Here is a 19,292-nt window from a genome sequence, read left to right on the forward strand (position 1 = left end):
ACCAAGTGGTAAAAGAAAGCCCCAACTAGTTTTGGATTAAATCCGTGGACCTTTGGCATGCCTTTCATTGCTCTTTGAGGAGGTCACAGGTACAGCTGTTCAGTTCACTTTTCATTTAGCCTATTAAAGTTTTTTTGGTAAGGTTTCATTTTCAGAAAATATACAATGTGTGTCTAATTGAATTCTCAAGCCACGAAATACAAAAATAAAATAGGAATTTGAAAAATAAATGTTGAATTATGTGTACACTGCAACAAATACAAACATTCCCTGTTGCTGAATCTATTTGTTAATTTTAATATGTTGTGTGCACTTATTTTTCATAAAGTATTTGCTATAATAAAGTAAAAAGGCCTTGCTTATCTGAAATAAAGTTGTCCTCTTATATTTCTTGACTAACACCAGGTGTCATGTCTTACTTTAAATGGGTGCAACCAATTCAGTTTAGTCACCTGTGAATATGTTAGACAGAATGGTTAGTTTTACTTCCTGACAAAATCTAAAGAGAGAAGTGAGATGTTTTCAAAATAGGACTTTTGGGGCTTTTGATACACATGTGTTAAATGACTCCTTTGTAATACTTATGAAATCAAGCTACTCAAATTAAATCAAGAGAAGTTTATTTATATAATCCAATGTCAAGTTTCAATGCCTATTTACAGCGTGTCTAACTTTGCAGCCCAAAATTGCAACGTGTCCCTTCCTAGCCATAGCATTCTAAAGTCAAATAAAGAATCAATTACATTACAATAAAATAAAACTTCAAAACACAACTTTAAGAAGTAATATATTCACACTCTATGGAAGACTGATTATATTTAGTCTTAAAATTAGAAGAAAAGGTTGAGGTTTGTTCATATGAGGTATCTGGAAGATTCTGGAAGACTTTTTCACTAAAGTGTTCTCAATCAGAAGATATCAGAAAGTCATATAAAACTTTCACTCATGTTATTATCATAGAATTTGAGGTTATCTGATGAAAGTGCCATTCTCATTTGGTTCCAGAAAAGTGGTTGGGCTCTTGGGTTTCTTGGCCATGACAATACAGACTCTTTGCACAACCGTTTTCTCAGCTGAAGGTACTTCAGTTTGGGAAACATCTCATCCAACAGGACCAGTATAGCTGCATCCACCTTAAAGAGGTAAAGTAAGACATAATTGAGTGTTGTAAAAACATGGCAACAAGTTAAAGGGGATAAGATTTTCACCCACAAGATACATATACAAATGAAAGTTAAATATACTAACCTTCTCGTCTAGAAGCCGCTGCTGAACCATGAAGAAAGCCTGGCGAATCACACCGTTCACCGTTTCACCACCAGTGGCTCCACTAGATAGTACAAACACTGTCTTGACACTGCTGTTGACAGCATTATGTAAATTGTCAATACATGAAAGTCCGGGAATCCAGTCCCTCTCTTCCAAACAGAGACAAAAAGTCCTGTGACCGGAGTTCTCCAGATTGACGGTCAGCTCATTGTAGACCCAATCGCTCACAGCCTTATTTCTGGTGTCAAACACCACAAAAGCATCATACTGATAATTTGAATCACTTCCAGCAAGCTGGGAGTAGCCCTTATGTCCTGCCCAAAGAACTTGTAAACAATACCACAGGTCCCAGCCATAGAGATGCTTCAGGATGGGAAGAACAGTAAAAGTCACAGCCAAAAAGGAACAGACAAGGAAGGCTAAGCCACCGTATATGTCCTGGCAGGAACGCTGGTCCACGGACAGTACACTTACACCCTGTTGGGACTCTGGGTAATCACAGTGTATATACGTGGTGAGATAAGGAATCTGTATCAGAGTAGTACGCAAGAAATCCGCAAACGAAGATGTATCACACTCACATTTAAATGGGTTGGCATGCAGTGTGAGTACCTGAAGGGCACTACCATTTTTAAAGGGGGGAGGAAGAATCTGATGGTTCAACACTTTGATCTGATTATGGCTGAGATACAGGTAGTTCAGGGATTCCGCATTACTGAAAAATTCGTCAGGAATAATGCTTAGATGATTGTGACTGAGGTCCAAGAGGGTAAAATGTGCTCCAAAATCTATTATTTTATTAGGCAATACATCAAGGAAGTTATGGCTGAGGTTCAGGTAAGATAAATTGCTCAACGCAGTGATGTTGTCCCATGGGAATTTTTTCAGGTTGTTGTTGCTGATGCTTAGATCCTTTAAGCTTTGTGGGAGGTTACACAGCACTACTGCTGAAATTGACTTCAGATCATTATTAGAGATGTCGAGGTAGGTGAGGTTTGTCAAGTTTTGAAAGAAATTAGTATACTTGTCGTTATCATAATCCCACATAATGTCCAGGTGATTTCCATAGAAGTAAAGGTACTTTAAAGAGCTGCTGATCAGCCTTTGATCTATACGCATCCCAATGCCATTGTTTGCCAGACTTAGAACTTCCAACATTTTCAGATTTTGAAGAAATCCAAAATGGTGGCCCATCCCCTTCATTTGGAAGTGAAATTCATTGTTACTAACGTCTAATACCTTTAGAGTGTTTTTAAGCTCACTGAATGCATCGTTATAGTAAAAGTCAAGTCTATTGTGTGACAAATTAAGATAAACTAATTTGTTCATGCTATCAAACAGCCCACCTTTTAATGCCTGGCTCATGTAATTGAAGGAAAGGTCTAAACAAACCGCATTTTCCATGCCTACAAATATTGTCTTGTAAATAGACAGAATGTTATTTTGAGACAGGTCAAACCACAATTTACCGCGGCAGAAAGTATCTTTGATGTCCGAGAGGAACTTAGTTTGTCTCCCATTGTCCTCCAACAACTCCACATGGTTTGTTTGGGTTGATTCCCTGGTATTGCTTCCAGATGTGGATTGGCCATCTAAGAGCATAGGGCCTTGGTCAGGAAAATGCTGTGTGTACAAGCTCTGGTTCTGTGCCACAATTTCAGATGATGAACATGAACAGCATTGAAGAAAATTAATGATGTTTTGGGAGAGGTCAATCTTAATGAGTGATGTTAACTGTTTTAAAGAGGTATTGGGTAGGGAAGTATTGATGAAGTTCATTCTCATTTCTAGTACCTTTAGATGTTGAAGTTTGGACACAACATTAAGGCTTTCAATTGAAAATGTATGGAAGAAGTTACCACTCAGAAGAAGATATTGTAGACCAGACATATCGCTAATATGTGGAGAGAGGATCAGTTCTGTAAATATCATCAGTGGTTCGTAGTTATAGATAAGGCTGATCCAAGTGAGGCCCTTCAGCTCTTCAAAGAAGGTGCCATTACGTATAGCATATGCCAGGAGGTTGTCGGAGAGGTCCAAGCTCTCCAATTTCTTCAAAGATTGGAAAAGCCCCACTGGAAACGTTTTCAGGGAGTTTCCTCTCAAGCTTAGAAAGTTGATTGAGCTGTTCTCAGCATAGAGTGATTTCGGATGTAGGCGTAGAGGGTGATTGTGTGGGCAAGGAAAGCAGGGCCTCGCTGCATGGTCACAACGCTGGCAATTCCACTCCAAAGTCAAACTCTTGAGGTGAGTCAGGTTGGCAAACGCTCCTTCTAAGACCTCTGTAATTTTATTCTCTCTTAAATCCAAAAGCTCCAGTGAAGGTGGCAACTCTAAAGGGATAGCTGTGAAATTGTTATACCCTAAGGTGAGGTTTTGTAGCTCAGAGAGCTCTCTGAAAACACTCTCGTGGATGTAGTAGGGCTGGCCACACGGATTTGCATAATAACAGTTCTTGCTGAGGTAGAGGGCTTGCAGTTTTGGAGTGTGTAATGGCTCTGCAATGTTGAAGATGCAATTATTCTGTAGGTCAAGAACCATCAGGTTTTTGGGCAACTGAGGAATAGAGGTGAGGCTGTTTCCTGACAGATAAAGATATTTAAGCTTCGATAAGTTCTTCAGGGCATCATCGTGGATCTCCATTTTGCACATTTGTTTCACTGAAGGTCTCTGTTGATCTGGTTGACAATTTCCAATTATTTTCAGAGTGTCAAGGTTTGGGAGGTTTAAAAAATCCTTTTGCCCCACTTTCTGTATCTTAGTCCAACTTAAATTGAGTGACACCACGTTGGGAGACTTAATAAAGTAGAAAGACTTGATTGGTCTGCCACAGCAGTCCACTGTGGTGCCATTAATATCAGTGTCACATGGTAAGAAGGTGGTATTTATGGTCCTCACCAATGGAAGAAGTTGACAAAAGATGAAGATAGTTTTCAACATAGCCTGTAAAAAAAAAAGAAAGCTTTGTCACTTATTTGTTCATGTGTTACAAAATGTAGTCAAGGCAATTTTATTTTACACAATATCAAGCATATTCACAGCATTTCAATTGAGGTCACCCTCACCCCCTACAAGGCATACAATTGCTAAAATAATCCCTTTCGTTTAGTCAAGCCTGTCCAATGAGCAATTTCTGTCAACCTTTGTAGCAAAAGAAAAGCAGAGTCAATATCACTGTGAAGTCCCTTTGGTGTCCTCATCAGAATCACTTAGTCATCATGAAAGTGTAGCAGAATAATGAAACTCTGAGGTCGTATTATAAATGGCCAAACATTTACACACATATCAGTACAATGACAAGTCTCTTGCAATGTGTTTCCTTCATTTTATACCATTTTTTTCATTGGATGTATGTGATTTTGGCATGTCCCACACACTGCTCTGCTAACTACAGTGTGTGTAATAAGTGGTTAAATGAGACTACATTAAAAAAAATATATATGGTTTTATTGTCCACATTAAGTTATGTGATAAAACAAGTCATTTTGATCATGTATATTCTATTTTCATAATCACATTGAACATTTTGCATGTGTCCCTGAAATTGCTGTCCACCCTTTAAGAAACCCCTGATGTCTTCAGTGACATTACTACCATCATGTTGTCTTTCTTCCATGGATGCTGAAACAGTGGCTAGTTGCATAGTAAGTATTTACAATTATATTTCGTAATTTTCATCATATTATGTGTGTAGTTGGATGTTGTCAAGTTTAACATGTCCACTCTGTCATAGTGAAATATCAATTAATATAAAAACCTTTCAGAAATTCAGAATATATTTGTAGAACAGTCCAGTCACCTTGCTAACTGAGAAACGGGTAAGTCTCAAAGTCACCTTATGGTGATATTGACCCAGCTTTATCATCTTCTTACAATAAAATGTACTATATTCAAATAGCAGAATAAAGTTATTTTTGCTTACCATGAGAGGTATAGAATGTAGCTTAACATTCACAACGGCAGGCAGATGAAGCAATCTTTATTCCAGGTGGAGAAGAAAGAAAAACAGATCCAAAACCAGATGCAGTGACAAGAAACTGGATCCATGTATGCAGAAGTGAAAGCATGTGGTCTTTTATATACGTGAAAGAGGTACCCAAACCATGTGAGCCAAGTCAAATTCATCAAGGGCATCAGATATCGATATCGATATCACCTCATGTGAATTTACAAAAGTAATTGTCCTGATAACAATACGTTTAAAGTTTTTGAAAAATCTAAATGATTAAATGCTTTCCTTTTTTTGTCTGCCGAGAAAGACCAAGGGGAAGGAGGGAGAGCATTGGATGACAAAGTTGGCTTACTTCCTAATTAACTGATTCTAAAGAAAAAGTATAAGGAAGTAAACACCACATCATGACATGCTTCAAAAATCCTTTTCAATACGAAAAGCTAATGTATAAAAAGATTCATCCAACGACAGTAGCATTTTGACAATCACTTTATTAAATGTACTGCATCATAAAATCAAGGGTATAGCAGAGAAAAGTAATGTTCATTTGTTAATAAACCTAGAAGCAACACACTGCAAATCCTGTGTGTTTCAAGATTCCAAAAGCAAAACTATATGAAAGAAAAAACAATTTATATTCAAGTACTGTGTTAAAATTGTATTTCCCCAAACATTAGAAGAAACAGTGGCAATCACCATAGCCACATATACAGTAGATTAGATAGAAGTAAAGGACAGATACACAAATTGTGTTCAGGTTGGAGAAAACATTCAATGCTTTGGCTTTGGATTGGACCTCACATGGTCCAGGAAGAAGGAACAGAACATCCTTTGCACACCATAATCTCCTGCTCTCTTCTCCTTGTAGCAACATCCTTGGCACACCACCATGCATTTATCTGGTATTTACCATCACTTCCACAAGTGTTGAATTATCCACAAGGCGATGTTCATAAAGCCATCAGACTCGGCATCAACCTTGGAGAGGGAGTGATTGTTTCCTGGGTACCACAGTAACCTGAACAACACACACTGGAGCATTAGTGAATGAATAATAGAAGCGATGTTGTGCAGTGCATGGCTGACATAACTGATGAAACACGTCACTAAGACAAGATGCTCACCGGACTGGGATATTCCTTGCTTGCAGAGCTCTGTAATATTCGATTCCTTGCTTGTTAGGTACACGCTTGTCATCTTCCCCTAAGGTAAGCAACACTGGTGTTTGCACCTAGATAAGAAGCCATCTTAGGTTACTTTATTGTGGAACAAGACTAATAAAATCACAGGCTCACAGTGACATACACAGAAATACTCATACCTGAGTGACGTGTCTGATCGGGGATTTGTTCAGCATTTGTTCCCACACAGCAGGATCAGGTAGACAGTCTGTACTGTAATCAAAACCAGCCTCAACCATGCACCTGCCAAAAGAATCAGTCCAACATTAACAGGAAGAAGGAATAAATATCACTGAAAGATGTTGAGGTTTCTTGTTTCTGCATTGTTTTTGTGCATCAATGGAAACTTCCTTTTCTGACAGGGAGGCAGAAACATCCCCTTTATACCACTCACAGCTGTCAGAGGGAAATGTCAGCAGTACAAATGATACAAAAGAACAAAAAGGTGAGAAGTTGTGCCCAAGTGACAGTTACAAAATAAGTGTCGGCATGTGTGTGATTGTGCATGTCAAGATGTACCAGTCTGGGATGTCTGTGCTGCCGATCATAGAGGCCAGATTGGTGACAGGGTTGCGAGACACACATGCCTTGTAGAACCCTGGGTACTGGCCAATCAGATGACAGGCCAGGAAACCCCCATGGGAGCCCCCAGAAACTGCCACTTTCTGCATGTCGAATTCATCACCTTTCAGGACACTTTCAACAGCAAACTGGTAGAAAGAAACCATGGTAAAGACATTGGGGGAGCAAAACAAGCTATTGCAGTTTTGAGTTATGACTTAAATATAAACTTACTTCAACTAAATAAAGAAACTAATTAATAGCTTGAACTTGTAAATCATCGTTTGGACCAGCCTTTGTTGCTCTGCTATTGTTCTGTGATTAATTCTTACTTGAACATCCTTGACGTCTTGGGTGCCAACGTTGCCAGGCAATGAAAGGATATTGTCCTGGCCGTACCCAAGAGAGCCACGATAGTTGACTAAGAAAGGACAGACAAAAAACTTGCATTACCATCTAATTACCTGTGCTAGATATTATGATTTATTATTACAGAGAATTAACATAAAAGTGAACCAGTCAAGCATTTTGTGGCCTCAGAGTTTCTACCCCCTCGAGCATGGTAGAAAATGTTTTGATAAACATAGCAGCTTAACTTTCCAAACTTAGCAAAAGTAAAAAACCTACAAAAAGAAAAATATGACTGTTGGTTATTAAAATCTAGCATTTTGTTTTTACCATGTTAGGCTCCTCAGTTGAGTAGCAAACATGGAATTGAGGATTGCTATAGAATATGCGATAGAGTATCAAGTATGACCTCACATTTCATGACACTTTGAAGTGGACACACACTAAGTCGTCAGCAGACATTCTCTTTGGTAAATGTACCAGGTAACACCAAGTTAAGACTGGTTATGCGTATGAAGTATATGAGAGCTCGTTCAATGTTGACACGATAGGAAAAATATGTTAAGCTTCTTAAAGTGGGTAAGGAAAAGTATGATTAACACCTGTCCTAATTTGAAATCCTATAAAGTATTCACCTCTTGAACAGCTGAACATCCCATAAACACATGAACATACCCAGTAATATAGCAAAGCCCATCCTGCAGAGCACAGACGAGGACAGGAGCCAGTCAGCTACAACCACTGAGTGAGGACCCCCTAAAAAAAAGGAACAAGTTATGTTGAACGAAGATGGACAATTTGTTTTCAAAAAATGCATGCGTCTACTTGTGCTCAGTCCGGTGAGGCATACAATTACTAAAGAAAAATCCTGATTTTATAATTACGATTAAACAGTATTCCTCTAAGGGCACTATCACCATAGCAACCACTGTTGGCATTAACAGTCTTTTCTGAAGCAGTAGCCCCTGACTGAACAGAAACAAAACCACACACTCAATCATTTGCCAATAATAGCACTTTGAATGCAGGCCTAAAGTGTATCAACATAAACACTTTTCTTATATTCATTTAGCGTTTACATTTTGTTACTCTCCCTAAGTGTTCATCCTGATTGCAACAAAAACAAACATATAATGAATTCCGACATTAATGACATTAACAAACCATGAGGAGTCACGATGAGAGGCAGCTTCACTCCATCTTTCACTTCCTTTGGTTTTATCAGCAAAGCTTCAAAATCAAGGCCGGCTGGAAAAGAGAACAATTAGTTTGTCACATTAGGATTGTATACGCTGTTCTTCATTTCTCCTATAAGCTATACATTTTAAACCATCCATTAACTTAGGGGTGTTACAGTATATATTATTTACATTTCATGTTTGTGATAATAAATCAAAAATAATGACTGCCCTTTAGAAAATTTGAGGAACACAGAAACTAAAATAATGCAGCTCTTCTAGAATTCATATCTAGATATTACTTAAACTAAAACTTTCCCCCATTATTCTTACGGTATTGACTGTTGTCTTGCTCTGGTGGTGGGGTGAAAGTCAAGATCTGCCAATCAATTTCTGGCAATGTCTGTGAGTCTTCCAAGGTAACCCAGACCACTTCCTCCTGAGAATCTCTAGGTGGGAGGAAACCTACACTCTGGTGATAAAAATGACATAGCGATAGGTGACAAAGACCAACCAAACACCAGCCAATCAACCAAAAACCTTTAATTCATACAATATTTGATTTAGTATATACTATATATCAAAATGTGAACATTTAAACAGAGACTACTGATCCTACCAGACGTGGAGGGCAGTTTGGAGAGGAGCAGCTGACCACCATTAAATCTCTCTCCATGTTCAGCAGACACCAGCTTCCAACATCAGACTCTACAGACAAAGGACATTCAATCATTCAACCAATCAATTGTCAACACCAAACATCACGTCTACACCTGAGCATCAGCAAAGCCTAGGATGACATAACGTCTTTTGTCACTCACTTGAAGTCAGAGAGGTGACACTCCCTGTGCTTGTATCCACCATCAACAGAACCTACAAAAAATATAAATTCATTCAGGTAAAGAATAATGTCTTCCATGTATGTTAGTAGAATGTACATTTATTAGAAACAGTATTAAGCCTTAAGGTTTAATTGTTTTGTCATGGCAACCAAACGTGTACCTTGCGGCTGCGCTGAGGGCAGTCAACAATAACACGCTGACTGTCAGCTGACCAGCACTGGCGGGACAGCTGAGAGCAGTAGATGCCAGTAAAGCCATCTGCAAATCCACACCAACACACACAGTTAAAGCAATGTTTGATATATAATGATAAAAAGGACCAATCATGTGACCACCAACTTTTCTTACCTTCTCCAGGTCTATTCACCACATCCACCACCACGGAGGTCTTTTTAGTATACCAGTCAAACTAAAAACAAAATATGCAAACACAGAGGAAAGATTATGAAAACAATTGAAACTCAATAATGTGCTTCTGCTTGAACACTTGTGTATGTGTACACATCAGAGAAGAGCAGATGGTGCATTGCAGGCTAGGAATTTGGTCATTTTAGGGGCAAAGCCATTTGGCCTTTTGTGTCACAAATATTTTTACGGCACAAAGGCCAGGGCACAAAGGCCATTTAGGGAAAAATTTGGATTTGGAGCTTACAAATAAACAACTTCACTTTCTGATAATACAAACACACGAATGACATGGAAAACAAATCACCTTTTTACTACACTACGCATTGAATAGAGTAGTTTTTCATTCAGTGTGAGGCAAAAAATAAATCACAAGTGGAGCAAAGCGCTCGCAGCCCCACTAAAACGTCATCTCATAAATCAGAGCTGATTGACTGTAAGTGTGCGTGCTGCGAAAAGTCTAGAATGAAGAGGAGACGAGAGGGCTTAGACTACATCACGAGCGGTGAATAACACAAACAGAAAATGAAAGAAGTTGACCATCTACTGGAGCTTTGGTGAGCGAAAGTATAGTTTATGTTGATGTCTGTGTTTAGCCCTTTAGACTATCGATCTGCTGGATCGATTGCTATTGTAACCACGGTGACGAGTGTCGGTGTTTTCCTACAGTCTGATGTTTTCATGCTGAGGCATCACGGTTGTTGTTATTGTTAAGTTTTACTTTGTGATAGCGCTCTTTACTCCATGTATTAAGGTACAAGAAGCCTATATATAAATATCTAAGTTGTTCGTGCCCCACCAGTTCTGTACATATAAAAACGCCACTGGGTGAAAAGAAGGGAGGTTTCGAGAGAGATAGAGACGGGGGAATGCTACGAGAGAGCTAATGGTATATGTGTGTGCAAGTGATGATTAACGTACTTCTTTGTTGTTTTGGCGTGGTTACGGACGACAGTAACCTCAGAAGTGAATAAACTCACGGACAAAAAGAGACACGAGGCCTCCTTGTATTCTTATGGCGAGACGCTACAATGATGATTGAATGATGCGACGTATGACATGTGAGGTGCGAGTAACCAATCCAAGCTACAAGGACTAATGCAGTTCAGAGCCCAGACTACTGCTCTGACGCTTTTAAAGCAACTTCGAGATTTTAACAGTGTCAGGGCACAGAGGCCATGGTGGCTGTAGGACGTACAATTATTTTTGGGGCATCGCAGCCAGACCGAGGGGCAATGACGGCCATGGCCATCATGGCCGCTGTGAAATTCCTACCCTGGTGCATTGTGTACAATACATATGTTCCTCCTTTTTGGGAATTACAATGCACTTGGTAATGAAAGGAAGTAAATGTGAGGTAAAGAGGCTCCAGCCTGTCTTACCATGCAGAGCCTGCTGCACTGCATGTGTGGTCCATAGACAGCACATTCCATGTACACAATCCGACACTGGTCTGGGCTCAGCCTGGGGGAGCTCACTGCACTGGTGCCTGATGTTAGCTGCTCTGAGGGTCACATCAAAAACAATACATGTGAACATCTGCAGTAGTAACACAGTTGAGCTATACTATAATAACACAAGACAAGTATTCACTTACCACATTTCCCACCAGTAAGATCCACATAGTACAAAGACGAACTAATAGAGAGAAGGGAGACATGAGTAATTTGAAGTCTTAGCCTATGAGCATTTCTGATAAGCTTAAATGTGTCTCTTTAATCAGTGTGAACAGTGATCACCTCCTGTTGGGGCAGAACTTGAGGCCAAGTCTGAAAGGCTCATGCAACCAACCAACAAACACCACCCCTGTGTCACCTGGAGCCCAGAATGCCTGCAGAACCAGAGACAAAGTAATTAAGAGAAAAAGAGAGAGCAACAGCAGGAGTAATGTGCATGAGCACACCAAAAGTGTACACCAAAAGTATGAAGCACTGCACACAAACATTTGTACCAACCTGTCCAGGTGAGATATTGTCAGGGACGCCCTCTAACACAGAGACGTTGTCACCCTCGATGTCCAAAACACAAAGCACTGGACAGCTTTTACTAACCAGCCCCTCTCCCCAGTCCTCATGGAAGACAAACTGCTCCCCCTGCAGGAATAAAATACCACACCTCACCATTACAGCTTGAGCCAGAATGGAATTTTAAAATGTTTAGTTAAACCTTTGAGTCGTCATTATATGTTGTGCTTCAGAAGTTATAATGGTGTTTACTTTCACAGTCTCCTTTTTTTCCCGTCTCAAGGTCTCCTCCTCGTCCCCAATAGAAGACATGTCTGGGGACTCACTCTACAAACAGATAACAAATCAAACAGCAGCAAGTTATCACTTGTCTTTATTGACAATTGTATACCTATTGTAACTTGTCAATCAACACTAAATCAAACAAAGGGCATAAAACCTGATCCACTGGTCTTACAGTCTACTTGTTTATATTTTGCTTTTGAAAGCCAATGGAAAGTTACCTGGGTTGCACTCAAAATGAAACCATTTGCAAAATGCCTAAGTATGGAATGATTTTATGATTGAGCGACATGGTGTACCTTTGAGATATATTTGATCCAGTTTGCTATGCATTTCCTGTAAGCCATAAGTTCACCCCTTCCGTATGTTTGCATCATACTGCATGCATTTAAAGGGTTCTTTAAACATTCCATGCCTGTGGATCAGGGTGTACCGATAGAGAATGTTGTATACTGTACAGATTGTAAGGCTCTTGAGTTTTTGTGCTAGAGTTCAAATTGACTTACAAACAGTATGCTATGCTCAATACTGAACACAATCCCAACACTGACATCAGCAAGAATCAACACTCTTCAAAAGTTCAACCCGTGAAGTTCAAAAGTGTTTCTGCCCTATGTGATTTGGTGCCAATTTATATACAAATACAGATTTTTTTAACAAACCTGGAAAAAGGATTCTGCCTTAGGTCTTTTCCTTTCCGCCACATACAAGAGATGCGTCTCAGAGTGGGACCAAACCAAGCAGCCAAATTGGTCTAAGGATGCCAAACACAATGTTATCAACACAGGGTCAGGTACATGTTAAAAGCAAAGCTTAAATTATATGTTTTAACAAAATAACATCCAGACTCACCATCTTCATAGACTTTGCCATGTTTTTTTAAGGCTGTTAGATTGATGCTTTTCATCTTTATGTTTTTACTCCAGATCTAAAAAGGTCGCAAAGAATCAGAAGGGAAGAGATGTAAAGTAAAAGTTTGTAGGTTTTAGTAGTACAGCACAGTGACAGATAAGCACTATAGTTAGAGCAATAAAAGAAAGTTTGATAGGGCGGGGTGAGGGACTTAATGCTGAATCTGAGCCAGACAGACAACCACACACCTCCAGAAACTGTTTTTCCTCTCCTTTGATTGTGCACTCTCTGACAACAGCCTTCATGTCACCTGAGGGGGAATCCTTGCTCTGCACCCTGACAGGACAAATACATCAAGAGACTCTTTTTAGTTTGCAGACAGTTAGTTAATGGAAACTAAAGATAAAATAACAAAAAGTGTACATACTCTCCTTTGATCTCAGTGCAGTTTCCTGAGGCTCCAGAGTACACCACTGACTTGTCATCATGAAAAACAATGTACTGTCTGCAAAACTTGACATTTTCATTCCTGTCCAGGTCACGTTGGCTCCATTCTACAGAGGAAAGTGAACAGCATCATTTCACTATCAATATATATAATATATTTCATGACAACTTTACAGTGGATGGCACAGACCTGTGTAGATGTTGCTGTATTTGCCTCCATACTGAGAAGTGACCACAGGTCCCACGTCTGCTCTGCTCAAAGAAGGGAAGAGGCTGAGCTCTCTGTAGAGCCTGGCAATGTCCTCAGGGTTGGTCATCACCTGACGACACGCAGCAGAATAACTCGCTCTACGCCGCAATAAAATCTGTCCACCAATGAACACCGCCCTATTCATTTCTGAGCTAAATAGCTTACGTAGTCCTAATAAGTGTGTAGTTAACACTTTACCACCAAATACTGAGTTAACTTTATAAACATTAGCATAATCCGTTACGCTGACCAACCAAGCGATTGTCGAATAATTAACAAATGTTTGGAGGATTTAATATGACAAGATACTCAATGTACTAGCTTGACTTCAAAACTGGCTATCGTGAATTGAGTTATTGCCATCAATAACGGCGTATTTAACGCTATTAGAAACCTATAGAATAGGAGGTTCATTTTCTAGGGTAAAATATGAGTTTAGAATTTTAAAAATTGGGTACTTAAATTTTGTGTAATCATACCTGTGACTTCATGATAACGACGGTGTGTGCTGATAGTCTGCAGAAGCACAATTGCGGAGTACAAAGCCTTACAAAGGTACCTTTCACTACAGCTTCACTATTAATAAAAGTAGGCAGCTTCCCGTGCTTCTCTTCTTCTCCTTCGAGTTTGTCGGCGGTTATCAACAATCGATTGGGTGCATTACCGCCACCTACTGGACTGAAGCCTGGAGCGGTATACTGTCAGAAAAAAACCCAACACTAAATTCTCTCCCATTATCTCAATTGTTCACTTTTAAATTACCTTTATACTTTTTTGATTTCTTCCTTAGCAAATTCCTCAAGTTTTTGTTCAGCTAACCCTGACCCCTGCACTTGTTGTCATTCCTGTTGCAATCTTAATGTTTGACCGTTTTCGGTTGATTACCGTTTGTGGAAGTCCAGTGCTTGCTTGTTCAGTGGAGTGTAATATTAAAGTAAATTACCAAGGTTATTTTCAAGGAGTAGAATAGTAAATGTACAGGAACACTTGCTCACCCTGCTGAAAAAACAGCAAAGACCAACAAGGTGTCCGTTTAATTGCAATGATAAATGTTGGTATGGTAGATGCAAATCATGTGTTAGGATCCTTTGGACCATCAGTATATACTGCTGAGGCATATGACTGGTGTTTGTAATCGTTCTTCAACTCAAGCTCCAATGTTGCCCGCCCCCTACCCTCCTGCTTTCTCACTCCACTCTTTTTCTACCAAAGAAACTCTGACTCTGTTTCCCCTCTGTGGCCCATGACTGCATTCTGCTGGAATGTGGCCGAAAAAACACTCAAATAAAAACTCCCCCTCAGATGTGTAATTTGAATAGGTCACACGGTTGATCCTAATGACCATATCTTCTCGTGGACTTTAGCAGTAACGTGGCTTGATGCTTTGATTTTATAGACAAAGGAGCTTTGCCACAACCAACCAGAAAAGTAGACAAATTACATATTACAGCTTTTAGCGCCCTCTTGCGTCATCATCTCAAGAGTTTTTTACATGGTGCTTATCCAAATGTATTGATTTTAGTGTGTGACATTAGCTTTCAACGGATAGTTATATATACATATATTACATGTTTTTTTCGTGTGTGTAAGCATTCATTCAATATTGTGTGTGAATGACAACCACCGCACTGCTCCTGTCAGTCAGCTGGAGTAGGTGGGGTCATAAAGAGCCAAGATGGCTGACTTTGAGGAGCCGCTGTCAGATGAAGAGAAGGTTTGAAGACTATTTTATTCTTTGCTTAACGTTGTTTTTTATTATGTGTTGAGATCAACCCGCCTTAAATGTTCACATGAGTTCACGGTGGCGGTATTGGAAAGACGATGCTAGATTTAGCCAGGTATCGAAATGATAAAGTAGTGTTTCTAATCTACCACAAGCTAACTAGCCAATGCTATTGAAAGCTTATAGTTGACTAGCGTAGAACTCAAAGGCTGGTAGAAAGCTTTAACCACTAGACACAGAAAAGTTTATAGGGGTTGCAATGTTATCTTGATAATTGTTAACAAAAGTATTGACGCCAGTTTCCAAAAGTCACGTTGCAATGCCAGTGTCCGCAATAATTACAGTTTGGGCTACGTATTCCTCTCATGTAATGCTAGCTAGCATTAGCGGCTAACGTTACATGTCCAGGATTTCTGGGTCAAACAGATTCAGTTGCAGCTCAAATACTTGTTAGCCTCTCCAGGCTGGAGTTTAGATACCGGTGCTTACAGTTCATATGGAGCCTGACATTGACACCCAACCAGTGGCAGCTAGACACATTACCAGATGGAGGCAAAACTCAAATTTATAAAGACAGACAGTCGGTCCTTGGAACCTCATGTTATTAATATTATGAATAATTCATGTACTCTTATCGTTAACTGAGTGGCGACATAGTTCAGAGTACAGAGACATATTTTATATTAAACATGCATTGGTGGTCCACAGGAAAATTAAGGGCAAGATGATGGCAGGACTTTATATTGACATGACAGTCTCTGGACAAGCGTTGCTAATGCAGTGTCCTCTCATAAAGCATTGTCTCGATGTTTAATCCTTCATTCACAAACGCTCATAATATGTTAGTAAATAAAACCTGCTTGATGCTATTTTTTTGTAAGTTTTGATTGAGTTGTTTGGTTCTAATCGAGATGCTATACTCATCTCTAGTTAAAGCATAATAGTAGTATAGCTCTTAACAGCATTATCATGATAAATCAATTAATTGGTAGGTTTTAATCTGCTTTCATAGGTACGCATAGCAGCCAACTTTGTGACTCATGCCCCCCCGGGAGAGTTCAATGAGGTCTTCAATGGTAAGAAGTGGCAATAGTTGCATAGTAATAATAATACTGTATTTCGCATAACACATGTATTATAATATATTCCTTGATAATGTTATTAATTGTTTTGTCTTATAAAAGCAATGTGTAACTGTAGTTTGTTTGTGTTTTGCTAGATGTGCGACTTCTTCTCAACAATGACAACCTCCTCAGGGAGGGGGCATCACAGTAAGTAACATATTTGCCAGACTTTCAAATACTCAAAATGTACAAAGTTCAAAACACTCAAGCCACCATTGTAGGGGGATTATATCATATTTTTGTTTTAAATAGGCACTTAGGATTAGGACATGGCCAGTGTTTTCAAAATAGCCAATAGCAAAAATGTATTTGAAAAAATATGGAGGGGATATTATGAATGCCTACTGTACGTTTGTTTCTTTTTCTCCAGCTCCTTTGCCCAGTACAACATGGATCAGTTTACTCCTGCCAAGCTAGAAGGCTATGAAGAGCCGGTATGTTTTATCCTTTATTCTTCCTGTTTATTCCAGAAGAGCATGTGTGAAAGGCAGTCGTTTCTTAATCTTTCCATTCTCATTTTAATAGGTTTTGATCACAGAGCATGGGGACTTGGGTCAGGGACGTTTCCTGGACCCTCGCAACTGTTTGGCATTTCGCTTTGACCACTTAAGAAAAGAGGTGAGCGACGTGCAGCCCTATGAAGGAGAGACGGCCCTGAGAAGCTGGAGAGATGCCTGTGATACTTCCCTCAGTGCCTACGTCAAGGAGCACTACCCTACTGGAGTGTGCACAGTAAGGCGCACACAAATTGTGACAAAATATTCATCTGTGCCTGACATTTTACCAATACTCATACACAATACCATCTGTGCAATGCAGGTATATGGGAAAACAGTTGATGGGCAGCAAACTATCATAGCCTGCATTGAAGGACATCAATTTCAACCCAAAAACTTCTGGTAAAGTGACTGTCCTGCACACGTCTATTTATAGGATATCTGAATTTATGTCTGCGCTCTGTTTGTAATGTAGGGCTTCTCTTCTGTAACACAGGAATGGTCGCTGTAGGTCAGAGTGGAAGCTTACCCTCGGTCAGTCTACTGCTCAGGTGGTGGGAGTGCTTAAAATCCAGGTGAATTACATTTAGTGACACTACTGCAGAAATGAAAAATAAGACAAGGAGGGGTATTGGTTTTTACACTTGTTTACTAAAAAAAACTCTTCGGTCTCCAGGTGCACTACTATGAAGATGGGAATGTGCAGTTGGTTAGCCATAAGGAGGTAGAGGAATCAATACCAGTGACTGTAAGTGAAACCTTTAGTACATGGGCTCTCATACAGTCTCTCAGCAATGGTGTTAACGTTGTGTGGCTCATGAAGTTTAAGTTTGAAAAGTAATGATTATGTTTGTGTTTTTGAAACAGAATGAAAGCCAGACAGCCAAGGAATTTGTTGACATTATTGAGAATGCAGAAAATGACTACCAGGTAATTGGCAACATGTTTTACATACTGTTTAAAATTAAAGGTCTTTCTTGTATAAAAAAAAAAGTAAAAATATGTTATACTTAATATTTGTTTACTCCCACCTTTTTCTCTCAGACTGCCATCAGTGAGAACTACCAGACCATGTCTGACACCACCTTTAAGGCCCTGCGTCGCCAGCTGCCTGTCACACGCACTAAGATCGACTGGAATAAGATCCTAAGTTACAAAATTGGCAAGGAGATGCAGAATGCCTAGTGGAAGGTCAGGGACTCACCAGGGTGACGCACAATCCACTGGGCCCACAACAACCCGCCTATACATGCGCAAGGACTAACCAAAGCAAAAGCTTTATCAGTATGGGGCAAGGAATTAAAAAAAAAAATTAAAAAAAGTATAACTGAAGATTTGCAGACCGTTACGCACAGATATCCGTCTGCTGTAAGAAAGTTATGGAAAAAATCATGGTTGGGAGAAAACGGTTACTTCCGGGTGTGTGTTGTAAAAGAGTTGTGTTGGGTCAGTGTGCAGGGCTTTGCTCAGGACTGCTACGTATAAAGTAATATAGACCTCCAGAAGTCAAAAGTTCGAATAGTCAAATTAGTCAAACTGAAGCAGAACTGTGATCATGTCCCAGTGGAGTTCTCAGCACACAGAGCCAATACCCAGGACCGCACAAGGCAGCTGATGAGAGAAATTAAGCACACCATCACATATCAAGGTTTAATTCTAAGAAATAAACAAATATTTGGAAAGCACTCACTGGAAATGTTAACTGGTACCAGTAGTTGTGTGTTGCCAGTGAAATTGACAGTATTTCTAGCTGTGCATGATCCTCAGCATAGCTCTGCTCCTGCACTGTAGACCTGTATGTCTGTCTCTGTCTGTCAGGGCTGAGGGAGTGATAACCTGTTTTCTGTTGCACTCCACTGATTTATGTCTCAACCCATGCAAGCATTGATGACTGAATTAAGATAAAGCAACTTCTACACTGTTGCACCTGTAATGTATTATCTGTTCTGTTACATCAGCAACACCACCTCCATTGCTGTACAGCTTTTCCTTTGTAAGAAGGAAAACATACTCGTATTAACCAAGATTTATTTGCCAAAATCTCTTTCCTATGGTAAAGAACTCCATCTTCCAACCTGTGTATGCAAATTTCTATTTTAATATGCCGTGTTTTTTTTTTGGAGTCTTAAAATAATGCACTCTTAACTGTAACAAACATTGTGTATCGGTTGATGCCCAATGTACGCAACACAGGAAAGCAAGATCATATCCTGTGGTGACAGGACTTCTGAAAGGCCATATCATATTGTATGTGTTACATAACGTCTGAGTAGGCTGACTCTGGATCAGTTACTTGATAGCTGTACAACGTGCTGTGTTCAACCCTCACACCATACTACAGCTGTGTGCCGATCAGTTATAAAGTTGAAGACTGTACTGCCCCATTCTGTTGTAAAAATAAATGGATTGAAAATATT

General features: G+C 39.6%; 3 protein-coding genes across 6 annotated transcripts; 1 reads left to right on the forward strand and 2 right to left on the reverse strand.

The window, feature by feature from the left end:
• Positions 1–603: 603 nt before the first annotated feature.
• Positions 604–5,311, reverse strand: tlr9 (toll-like receptor 9). The gene is made up of 3 exons (XM_063886498.1): positions 5,192–5,311; positions 1,249–4,212; positions 604–1,133 (listed from the first exon to the last, which is right to left on the reverse strand). Exons 1-3 carry the CDS (start codon positions 5,192–5,194, stop codon positions 927–929), a joined length of 3,174 nt encoding a protein of 1,057 aa, XP_063742568.1. The 5' UTR covers positions 5,195–5,311; the 3' UTR covers positions 604–926.
• A 383-nt stretch (positions 5,312–5,694) lies between these two features.
• apeh (acylaminoacyl-peptide hydrolase) lies at positions 5,695–14,257 on the reverse strand. Of its 4 annotated transcripts, none has more exons than XM_063886520.1 (23): positions 14,011–14,242; positions 13,472–13,646; positions 13,262–13,388; positions 13,083–13,170; positions 12,835–12,910; positions 12,645–12,736; positions 11,953–12,027; positions 11,692–11,829; positions 11,476–11,567; positions 11,334–11,374; positions 11,119–11,240; positions 9,680–9,740; positions 9,492–9,589; positions 9,311–9,362; positions 9,109–9,197; positions 8,823–8,961; positions 8,476–8,559; positions 7,987–8,067; positions 7,296–7,384; positions 6,922–7,112; positions 6,543–6,645; positions 6,346–6,452; positions 5,695–6,239 (listed from the first exon to the last, which is right to left on the reverse strand). In XM_063886520.1, the coding sequence occupies exons 1-23, from the start codon at positions 14,020–14,022 to the stop codon at positions 6,134–6,136; spliced, it is 2,238 nt and encodes a 745-aa protein (XP_063742590.1). In that variant the 5' UTR covers positions 14,023–14,242; the 3' UTR covers positions 5,695–6,133. The 4 variants fall into 4 exon arrangements, with proteins under 4 accessions (XP_063742590.1, XP_063742599.1, XP_063742610.1 ...); XM_063886529.1 differs by having other exon boundaries at positions 13,472–13,601; positions 14,011–14,229; XM_063886540.1 differs by lacking the exon at positions 11,953–12,027 and having other exon boundaries at positions 14,011–14,257.
• Positions 14,258–15,148: 891 nt separating this feature from the next.
• capza1b (capping actin protein of muscle Z-line subunit alpha 1b) lies at positions 15,149–19,290 on the forward strand. Its single transcript, XM_063892284.1, has 10 exons — positions 15,149–15,245; positions 16,267–16,330; positions 16,474–16,525; positions 16,749–16,812; positions 16,904–17,110; positions 17,198–17,277; positions 17,372–17,450; positions 17,552–17,623; positions 17,743–17,805; positions 17,920–19,290. The coding sequence occupies exons 1-10, from the start codon at positions 15,207–15,209 to the stop codon at positions 18,058–18,060; spliced, it is 861 nt and encodes a 286-aa protein (XP_063748354.1). The 5' UTR covers positions 15,149–15,206; the 3' UTR covers positions 18,061–19,290.
• Positions 19,291–19,292: the final 2 nt, after the last annotated feature.

This window comes from Eleginops maclovinus, chromosome 1, assembly GCF_036324505.1.
Source record: "Eleginops maclovinus isolate JMC-PN-2008 ecotype Puerto Natales chromosome 1, JC_Emac_rtc_rv5, whole genome shotgun sequence".
Taxonomy (NCBI): Eukaryota; Metazoa; Chordata; class Actinopteri; order Perciformes; family Eleginopidae; genus Eleginops; species Eleginops maclovinus.

Bases quoted from the DNA above. Each gene is read 5' to 3' on its own strand.
- apeh (XM_063886512.1), bottom strand. From the start codon at position 13,676: ATGAATAGGGCGGTGTTCATTGGTGGACAGATTTTATTGCGGCGTAGA. The intron at 12,028-12,644 runs GTTTGTTAAAAA...ATCTGTTTGTAG, and splicing joins AGGCAGAATCCTTTTTCCAG to AGTGAGTCCCCAGACATGTC. The intron at 7,385-7,986 runs GTATGTTCATGT...GTCCTTTCTTAG, and splicing joins GGGCTTTGCTATATTACTGG to TCAACTATCGTGGCTCTCTT.
- tlr9 (XM_063886498.1), bottom strand. The intron at 1,134-1,248 runs GTTAGTATATTT...TACCTCTTTAAG, and splicing joins AGCGGCTTCTAGACGAGAAG to GTGGATGCAGCTATACTGGT.
- capza1b (XM_063892284.1), top strand. From the start codon at position 15,207: ATGGCTGACTTTGAGGAGCCGCTGTCAGATGAAGAGAAG. The intron at 16,331-16,473 runs GTAAGAAGTGGC...GTGTTTTGCTAG, and splicing joins GTTCAATGAGGTCTTCAATG to ATGTGCGACTTCTTCTCAAC. The intron at 17,451-17,551 runs GTGAATTACATT...TTCGGTCTCCAG, and splicing joins TGGGAGTGCTTAAAATCCAG to GTGCACTACTATGAAGATGG.